The 9,728-nt window shown below is 63.1% G+C and overlaps 1 protein-coding gene across 1 annotated transcript; it reads right to left on the minus strand.

The window, feature by feature from the left end:
* Positions 1-2,733: 2,733 nt before the first annotated feature.
* Positions 2,734-9,195, minus strand: ERFE (erythroferrone; the record flags this gene model as incomplete). Its single annotated transcript, XM_081142852.1, has 8 exons — positions 2,734-2,832; positions 3,897-3,975; positions 4,659-4,749; positions 4,861-4,969; positions 5,047-5,234; positions 6,335-6,437; positions 6,895-7,014; positions 9,025-9,195. The coding sequence occupies 8 exons, from the start codon at positions 9,193-9,195 to the stop codon at positions 2,734-2,736; spliced, it is 960 nt and encodes a 319-aa protein (XP_080998978.1).
* Positions 9,196-9,728: the final 533 nt, after the last annotated feature.

Here is a 9,728-nt window from a genome sequence, read left to right on the forward strand (position 1 = left end):
AAAGTTCAAAGGGAAAAAAAATGCACGATCAGCCTGCCAGGTAGAATGGAAAATACTTTCCAGCCCCGGCCAGTGTGCTCAGTGGTTAAGAGCGTCGGCCTTCAGACTGTGGGGTCCCGGCTTCAATTGCAGCCAACGGCACATACCTTGGTTGCAGGCTTGATCCCCTGCCCTGGTTGGGGTGTGTGCAGGAGGCAACCAATCGATGTCTCTCTCACATCGATGTTTCTCTCCCTCCCTCCCACTCTCTCTGAAAAGCACTGGAAAAAACATCCTCGAGGAGGAATAAAAAAAAGGAAATACTTTCCAAACTCCTATTTCTGTTTAAAACAGGTTATCGGTGTTGCTGTAGTTACTTTTTAGGAAAGCAGCTCTTAGGTCTTTTTGGGTAAGTGCTTGCCTCAGGGTGATGTAAGATTTTAAAAGCTTGCCATTCAGGAAGCTGTTCTGCACGGTTCCCCAGCCCCACCCAGCACTCACACAGGGTCTTATCTCTGGCAGCTGGTTAGTGGAAGTGGTGTCCCTGCTGCAAGTGCCTTGGGAGCCTTGTGAGCACACCCTTCCCCAGAGTTGCACCCTGGGTTCCATTGCTGCTGAGGACTGGGGCATCCTTGAAGCAAAAAGCCTCAGCATCTCAAATTGGGAAACAGTTTACTCAATACCATCTTCCTGTAGCAGACTAGGTGTCAACCTGGGACTCATGTGTCCCTAATTCCCAGTGTGCCACTGTCCCAGAGCTGGGAGAGGCTTGCCACTCTGGCTCCTCTGGCACTGCCCTCCCCCCACTTCAGAGTCCTGGCCTCCCCCCAGCTGGGGCCCTCCTTCTGCCTCACCTCAGAGTTCATCTGCAGCGGGCCTGGCCTAAATGACTGAGTCTCTCTATATATTTTAAAATATGCCTTTATTGGTTTCAGAGAGGGGAGAGAGAGAAACATCAATGACGAGAGTCCTTGACCGGCTGCCTCCTGCACGCCCCCTGCTGGGGATGGACCCCACCACCCTGGAATTAAACCAGGCTCTCCTGGATCATAGGTCAGTTGATGCTCAACTGCTGAGCCACGCCGGCCAGGCAAGAGTCTATATGTTTTAAGGTCTATATTTTTATAACTTTGTATAATCATAAAGTCAGCTATATAAATATATTTCATCTGACAACACTATATAATAAATACTTTAATAAATGGCTGTATAATGCTTATGTGCAGAAAATGAGAGATCTGTGGGTTTTTCAGAGTAAAAGATAACTTTTCTAAAGTATCTGTGGCTACACCTGCCCTTATCAGACAGCATGGGGACACCAGGCCAACTGGCACTTCCTGGTAGGGCGGGTGCAGGTCCTACTGAGAATCGTGCCCGTGCCAGGCCTGCCAAGGGACACAGTGCTCCGTGGATGTGTGTTGTGCTGGGGGGGGGGGGGGGGGGGGCGCTGGCTGGGAGTGAGATGTTTGATTCTGTGTGGAGTGGAAGCTTTGGGATCCAGAGAAAGTCATACCTCAGGTTGACCAGCTACGAGGTTAAGGTGACAGCAGCCATTGTCCCTAGGACATCCTGTGGTACTAGGTCTCGTGAGCCCAGTGTGTGTATGGATGGGGTTGGGGTAACTTTGGAGGGACCACCTGCTCTAGGACAACCCTGCTCCTTGGTTGGAATGTGCTGTGTGCTGACCACTGCACAGGTCCCGTCACTGCAGCAGCAGCAGCAGCACTGGGGCTTGGTACCCAGCCCCTCAGGACCAGCTCTTCCTCAGCATGGTCTCCTCTCCACCTGTCTGAGCTTAGGGCCTATTTCCACCCAAGTGGGGTGGATGCTTTGAGGTGCCCCAGAGTCCGCGAACCCCACTAGGCTATGAGGGGGACACCAGGATCTGTTGGCTCCTGGGGACCCTGTTTCGCCCAGTTGGGTGGGTGGGCGGGGCCTGCAAAGATGTTCTAGCTCTTCCATCTGGCTGGTGCATCCTAACAGTGAGCCAGCCTCAGAAGGGATGGGAAAGGACTTCGTCTGCGGACAGGTATACTGTGGGGAGTGCAGCTCCTTGGATAAACCTCTGTCTGCAAGCTACGTGCGCCAGTTCACTGCACACGTTATAAGTGAAAGGAGCGCCTGGAAGCTGGGTCCAGACTCACTGTCCCCCCATAAGCCCTGTCCAGTATCTGTGTGGTGTCCGAGGCTGTGGTGCCAAGGGGCTACAATGAAAGTCTTGGGTCCTGTGGTCAGTGCAGGCCAAAGGCACCATTGGGGGAGGGGCAGGCAGGGACTGGGGAGCCCCAGGAGGAGGTGGGAACGGTGGAAAGGCTGCTGCCAAAGCTCACCTTCCTTCCTGAGGAGGCCCGCAGCCCTGTGCAGGCTGCCCGGCCCTCCACGCAGGGCGCGCACACACACACCCCACACCCCCCGCAGGCAGACCGTGCAGCACTCTCAGTGCCAAGGAAGATGTGAGTGCAGGACAGGGCCACAGGGAAGCTAAGGCTTTAGACAAGCTAATAGTCCAAGAGGGGTGCCAGGGACAGAGCAAGTGCTCCTGGGTGCGCTGAACTGGGGAAAGCTGGGTCCTGAAGTCCTTGGTTCTGGGACAGCAGGTCTGCCTGTCACTTTCCCGGTCTGCCTGGAGTGGCCATCTCTGGGCTGAACTTGGGGAGCCACCGTGGGGAGGTGAGTGGGCTTCCTCGTGGCCTCTGCCATTCCAGCACTGCCAGCAGTTGTGGGGACCCGACTCGGTTCACCCGGCAGGACTGCTCAGATACCGAGGAGGATGGCGCTGAACTGGGAGCCGCTGCGCACAGTGACAAGGGAGCCACTGGCGTTTTCGAGGAAAACGGAGGTGTACTGCCCCATCTGCGGGAGGGGTGGCGTCAGCCTGGGCACTGCCAGCCACCCACCCTCAAACCCAGCACTCTGACCCATTCTGGTGCTTTCTCCCCAGCTCCACTGGCCCCTGCGCCTATGGGTTCCTGCAGTTTGCGTGTGTGAGAGCGAGCCCCTGCTCCGGGCCAGCAAGGTATCCAGAGTCCAGCAGGCTTCTCTGTTGCACACAGAGCCTGGAAGCCTCTAACCTGGGGTGTGAGGCTGGCCCCTGACCCATTGGGCAGGGCCATCGTGGGACTGACCAGTCCTTGGGTCTGGCTGCTCCAAAAGTGGTCCACACAACAGCAGGATCCCATCCCTGGGAATTCCTAGAACTGCAGACTCTGGGACCCACCCTCCCTGCATTTTAGGACCCCAGGCCTGAGCCATTTGACTTCTCCCAGACCAGACCACTGAATGCCTTCCAGCAGCTGGGCCTCCCATCCTGACTGCTGTGTGAGCTCGGGCAAGTTACTTAACCCTCCTGTGCCTTGTTCCAGTTTGTAAATGGGAATAGTAGTACCCACCTCAACGCTGTGACAAGGAAACGGGTCATTTATGCAAAGCACTTAGAATGGGCCTGGCACAGGGCTACTGAAATGTGAGCTGTTCACACGTCCACACTGAGTTTTTCAGTGCGTCTCACCTCTGCTTCAATTCCTTGACTTGCCCAAATCTCAGTGTCAGAAAGAGGCTCACTTAGGGTTTTGTGAAGGAGATTACACGCCCTGCTTCCCCCAGTGGCAGTGGGCTCAGGTGTCGTGAGGGAAGTCAGCTGGGCCCTGGGGCTGACCCCTGTTCCAGGAGCATCAGCCCTCAGTGTGGCATGGGGGGGTCTCAGAGGAGCTGCAGCTGAGGACCGGTGGCCCTGGGGCAGAGTGGGATTTGGGGGAAGAGGACCTGGACATGGCCTGGCTCTGCCTGCACTAGTCTGAGGGCTGGCGCAGCCCCAAACCTCTCCCAGAGCTCATGAGCACCCACCAGCACCCCTCCCTGCCAGGTCACCCCATAGCCACGCCAAGGTGGTGCCCCCCATGCCCAAGCTGCCCCTGCACCTGCAGATAGAGAACACCGTTCACAGAGATGGTGAAGAGCTCACTGCAGCTCTGCAGGCCCGCGACAGCCTCCAGGGAGCTGTGGCCAAAGCAGAAAGAGGGTCAGTCCGAGCTCCCACCCCAGACCCCACCAGTGTCACAAGGCGCTCACGGCTGACACGCAGCCCGGCAAAGTGCCAAGGGGACAGCTGTCTCGGTCGGGTCTTCTGGTGGGGGCAGTATCTGAACAAGGTCCCCTAAAGGAGGCCAGTCTCCACAGGACCAAAGTTGTACAGCCTGTGCGGGAAAGGCAAGCCTGGGCCCCAGCCAGGGCTGCTCTGGGAGCCCCAGGGCACTGGCTGCCACAGCCTGGCGGGGGTCAGGCCAAGGAGGAGCACTTTCCAAACCAGAATCAGAGGTGGTGAACTTCATTCACACCTGCAGCTACTGCCAGCACCTGCCTAGCTCGGGGTGTGTTCTGGGTGCGGGACAGAGGGAGCGGCCCCTGCCCTCTGTGACCAGGTGCGACGGGAAGGGGCGCATGGTCACCCACAGGAGCGTGAGGAGGGGACGCACAGAGTGGTCAGCTCTCTGAGGAGCTGGTCCAGGTCTGCCTCTGGGGGGGGGGGGGTATGTGCCCAGGACCCACGGGGATGTGCTCGTTAACCGTTCCTGCTGCTGGGAAGGGAGCGTCCCGTCCCGGTCACCAGGCCACAGTGGCAGTGGGGATGGAGGAAGAGCCCAGGTCTGGCGCCCGGAGCTGCCGGCCCCCCCCCCACTCACACTTTGTGCCGGCACTGGGACTGGATGCAGATGAGCAGGCGCAGGCGGTCCCCAGGGCGCAGCAGCTCCCGCCTCCGCTGCTCAGGGAGGGCTTAGAGGAGGTAGGGGGAGTCACTGTGCGCAGTGGGCACAGCCAGGGCCTCACCAGTATTCCCCCTCCCCCCTCCCCAGCACTCCCCCCACCCCTGGCGTCAGGCCTCACCCACGTGCAGCGTGGCGGCGAGCTCGTAGAAGCCAGCAATGGGCGCTGTGTACTGGCCGCTGGTCAGGTTCAGGCCCAGGCCTCGGTGGAAGGTGCCCTCGGAGTTGGGCTGCAGAGCGCAGGCTCGGTCACCTGGGGCCCGCCACAGCCCCCTCCCGGGCCGCGCCCTTCAGGCCCCAGACTCACCAGGTAGTAGCCACCGAGCTCGTGCAGCGTGCGCCGCTCAACGGGCACGTTGGGGTGCAGGCGGCAGTGGAAGGCGGCCTCGACGCTCCTCGGGCCCAAGGCCAGGGCCTCGGCCAGCAGGGCCACCGTGTCCTTGTTCGCCGCTGCAGCCTCCAGGTCCTCTTGGGTGTGCCCTCGCGGCGCCAAATCTGGCACAGAGCGAGCAGTGGCCAAGCCCATCCTGCCCAACTTTCGGTGCCCCTTCCCAGCCCTCAGACCCCTCTCAGCCTGCGGGGACGGCAGAAACTTCGCCTCTTAACCCTGCGGCTGCTCCCGTTTCCCTTCCCGCTGTGGCTCCCGGGAAGTCAGGGCAGACTCACACCCAGTGGCCCTGTTCTCTGCCTCATGTCCCTCGCCCACCCACTCCTCCCCCTGCACGCTGTTGTTTTTTCTGTTTATGGTTTTATCAGGAAATGCAATCATCAGCCAGCCCTGGTCAGTTTTGGAAGGAAGCTGGGTGTAAATAATTCCTGCAGCTATATTGCATTGAATTGAAGGGGGAAAGGCTCTGTCACTAGGCTCTTCATGATAAAATTAATCTAGTAAGTAATGTGAGCTACCCATTAGCAGTGGGCACAGCGCAGGGACACCCTCAGCACCACAGCTCGGCTCAGCTCTGCCATCTCCCTCTGTGCCCTCCAGTTCCCCGGCCTGGGTCAGAGGTCAGATGGTGACCTGGGGATGCCAGGCCAGGCTCTACCCTGTGCTGTCCCTGTACCCTAACCTCCCTGCCCCACTGGGCAGCCTCCTGGTGCCCTCCCAGGGGCTCTGTGCCAGCAGCTGAGACCTGTCAGGGGAAGAGGCAGAGGTGATGTAGAGGAAGGAGATGGGGTCTGCAGTCAGGGGGGGCCTGTGTTGACTGGGGTGAGCCTTAGATCTCCCTGATATCACTGGGGGAATCAGAAGAGCACTCTGAAAACTTACAGAGCCCTGACCCCCCTCCCTGGCAGGCCCCACTTGAGGGGTATGGGTTTCGGTCTCCTGGCCTTCACTGGACTCACCCGACTTCCAGGTGGGGCATGGGTGCTGGTCCCTAAGCACCTACTGAGCACAGAGTGGTCAAGTGCACCTTCCTCAGCAGAGCGCCCTCCTTACCTCTCACCCCCAGCTCCTGACCCTGAGCTTGGCACAGCGCAGGGGCCTCCCTGGGAGCTGCAGACATGTCGGGACCAAGCCCGGCTTGGCTCCTCTGGGAGACCTGCCCCAGCCCCACTCGCCCCGGGTATGTGCCCACATGCACACCCTGTACCTTTTATCATCAGCCGGAACTCCTTCATCAGTTCTGCTGATGAGATGATGGGGCTGGGGAAGCTCAGGGCGTCGCTGCGCTCCGAGAGCCCTGGCAGGCCTGGCTGGAAGGGCAGTTAGGCGGTGAGGACAGCTGGACGGGCAGGCTGGGAACCATGGGCACCTGCTCTGCAAGCTCCTGCCACTAAGAGGCAGGCAAAAGGGGCTCCCACTTTGACCTCTGACCTCCGAGGTAGAGGTCAGCCTCAGACTCTGCTGAGAAGGCAGTGAGTGAGCCTCTGTGCCCTGAAAGCTGCCCTCCCAGGCCTGCCCAGGCCTCCTGTACCAGGGTGTAGAGAGAAGAGAAAGGGGCAGCTGGCATTCCAGGGGTGCAGGGTCAATGTTAGGAACAGGCCCCAGGGTGGCCTGAGCCTCAGGCTTGACAGCTTCTGTGCTCTCTGACCTCAGGCCAAGGGTGAGGGTCTGGGAGGGGTGATGGTGGTGGGCTGGGGGCTCAGGGGGTCCCCGAGGTGGAGGCTCCTCGCGCACGCTCACACACGCACACGCGGGCCCCCTGCTCACCCTCGGCCTTCTGCCTTTGCCTCTGTTCTTCTTGGCAGCGTCTTCCTTGTCATTGTGCCTGAGGAAGGCCATCCAGGTGTCCCAGGGGGACATGCTGGATACTCCCTGGGAGGTGGGTTCCTAGAAGGCAGCTGCTATCAGGCTGGTTCCCACCCCCTGCCCCCCACAGCGGCTGTCCACCAAGTTAGGAGGTCACTGTGCAGGTCGGTGGTGCCTGTGAAACAGCCCCTGGGAAGGACCCTGGGGGATGGGCCACACCCCGACCTGGACTTTGTGGGAGAAGAGGACCCAGGTGTGGGCAGAGGAAGACAGCTGCAGAGCTCCTAGCAGGTGACATGGCCCTGGGGCCACCAGGCCTCTTCCAGCTCTTCCATAGGAGTTACCAGGAGGCTCAGGCCACTGACACCCACAGGTGCCCAGGACGAGACGACGGATCACCCAGGTCCCCAGCTATTAGTAGGCCTCCCATCCCACCCCCATCCTCTAAAGTTCCAAGGAGCCCCATTTCGGCCTTCGGTCCAGGGCGGTTAGGGGTCTGCGTGGTCAGGATGTCAGGATTTAAGGCTGTGCACGGGATGTGACACTGCCCATCTTCCTCAGGACTTCCAGGACACTTGACCCGAGCAAGGACAGTGACCGGTCCAGAACTAGCCATTCCCCGCATGCTGCATTCTGACCAGTCATGACACGGAGAAAAGTTCCCAGGAGGTAACTTCCAGGGACAGGCCTTTGGCCCTTTGGGCAGCGGGCCTTGGATGGTCTGGGCTCCAGGCAAGGCTGCCAGCTGGGAAGGAAACTGGCCCAAGAGGGCTTAGATGAGGTCATGGGCACGGACTCCAGTGGCTGACGGAAGGACCCAGGATTTTAGAGCTGCTCAGGTCCTTTCATCACAGACGGACCTGGTGGTCTCCCAGCCACTCTGCAGGGACCTGGGCTCCCTTCAGGAGCCGCTGTGCTGTGGTGGGGGTGTGGGGGCTTCTCTGGGAGGAGCCTCAGGGTGCCTGGGGGCCTCTATCCTCGCTGGAGCTTCCCCAAGTCTCGCTGGGTGGTGGGCCCTGCCGGACGCCGACCTGCTGACTGTTCACCAGAAACACAAGGATCTGTGATCCCACTTCCCAGCCTCACGCTGCCCTCGGTGGAGACGTGGCAGGAGTCCACGAGGGCTACGTGGACGTGCTGAGCTGGCCCTCACCGCCAGCCCGGGGGCCTGGGCGTGGACTCGCACCCCCAGCTTGGCTTGGGGGGCGCAGAAACAGGTGGAGCCATGCTGGTCTGGAGACCAAGGAGAGGGGCCTGCGGTGTGGACGGTGGGGGCGCGGGGCAGCTGCCTTGGTGGACGGCGGTCTCCAGCCTCAGGGCTCTGGGGAAGGAGCTGGGAGCCTGCCTGGAAGCACCCCAGCTCCCCCATCGGCAGCCCCGCAATGCGTCCGAGGTTGGGTGGCCCTGCCCCTCGGGATGTGGCTGATTGGGAGGGGTCTGCCTTCAATGCGGGGCAGAGGCTGGGTGTCGGGAGGCCCCGCCCGGGCGCGGAGGGCCGCTGCCCCAGGTGGCCGTGTCCCGGCCCGGTTCCCAGCGACGCCGGGCGCGGAGGCGCTCGCGCTCTGCCCCTGGCGCGGCCCCTGGGCGCTGCCGGACCCCGACCGCCTCCCCCGACGGGGCCCTCCGCGCCCCTCCTCCCGCCCCCCGCGCCCCCGCCGCGCTGGGCAGGGAGCCGCGGAGCCAGGGGCGACTCCAGCGCACCCAGAAGTCAGGCCCCGGGGCCCCGAGCCCCCCTTCCTTCCCGGGCCCGCGGGAGCCGGTGGCGTTTCCCGAGCGGATCCCGCCCAGCGACGGCGGGAGGCGGGCGACGTGCGCACGTTCCCCCCGGGCCCGGGGGTCGCTACGGCCCCCCATCTCCCAGCGCGCCTGTCCCCCGGCCCAGCAGAACCTAGTCTTAATGCCAAAGAAAACCACCCCAGGCCAAGCGGGCTGTGCAGACCCCGTCCCCCCGCGGCCGCAGCCCAGCGCCCGCGCCCCCGCTGGAGGAGCCAGGGCCCCCCGCCCGGAGCTGCGCCCCCTCCCCGGTGCCCGGGCCCCGCGCGGGCGGCGCTGCCGGGGAAACTGAGGCCCGCGGTCTCGGCGGCGTCTTACCGGCGGCCCGGGGGTGCCGCGCCTCGCTCTGCGACCCGGGGTCCCGGTGGGCAGCTCCCTGCGGGCGCGGCTCCCCGCGGGCGCCCCGGGGTCCCCGGGCGCGAGGCCGGCGGCGGTGGCGGCCAGGAGGCCGGCGCAGACCAGCAGCAGGCGGGCTCGGGCGGGGGCCATGCGGACGGCGCCCCGGGACTCGGCTCCGCGCGTCTCCAAACCCGGCTCCCGCTGCGCGCCGAGAGCGCGCTCGAATCCCCCGCCGCGCGGCGTCACCGCCCGCCCGCGCCCCCTCCCGGCCGGGGCGCGCGCCGCAGCGGAAGTGCGGAGGGCGCGGGTGCGGGGCCGGAGCGCCCGAGGGGCGGGGGGGGGGGTGGCGCGCCCGGAGGGAGGGGCGCAGGGGCTCGCGCGCCCCCTCTCGTCCAGCTCCCTGTGCCCCGCCCGGCACGTCGGCTTTGGGGAGCCCCTTCTCGCCGCCCTGGACCTGCAGCCCTGCCGACTTCCTTTTCCCTGCAAGAAACCGGGGTGCCCACCGCCGGCGGGGCTGGGGCGCTGTCTCCCCAGCGCCCCCGGAGACCCAGGCGTCCCTGACACAGGCTGAGCCCCTGTGGCGGGAGCACCCTCAGGCCCCTTTCCCGGGGACTCTCCTTCCGGAGCGGCCTTCGCCTCCAGCAGGTGCCTCCTGGGTCAGGGATGCGGGGTTCTCTCTTCCT

The sequence above is a fragment of the Miniopterus schreibersii genome (genome assembly GCF_964146895.1).
Source record: "Miniopterus schreibersii genome assembly, chromosome: 7".
NCBI classification, from domain to species: domain Eukaryota; kingdom Metazoa; phylum Chordata; class Mammalia; order Chiroptera; family Miniopteridae; genus Miniopterus; species Miniopterus schreibersii.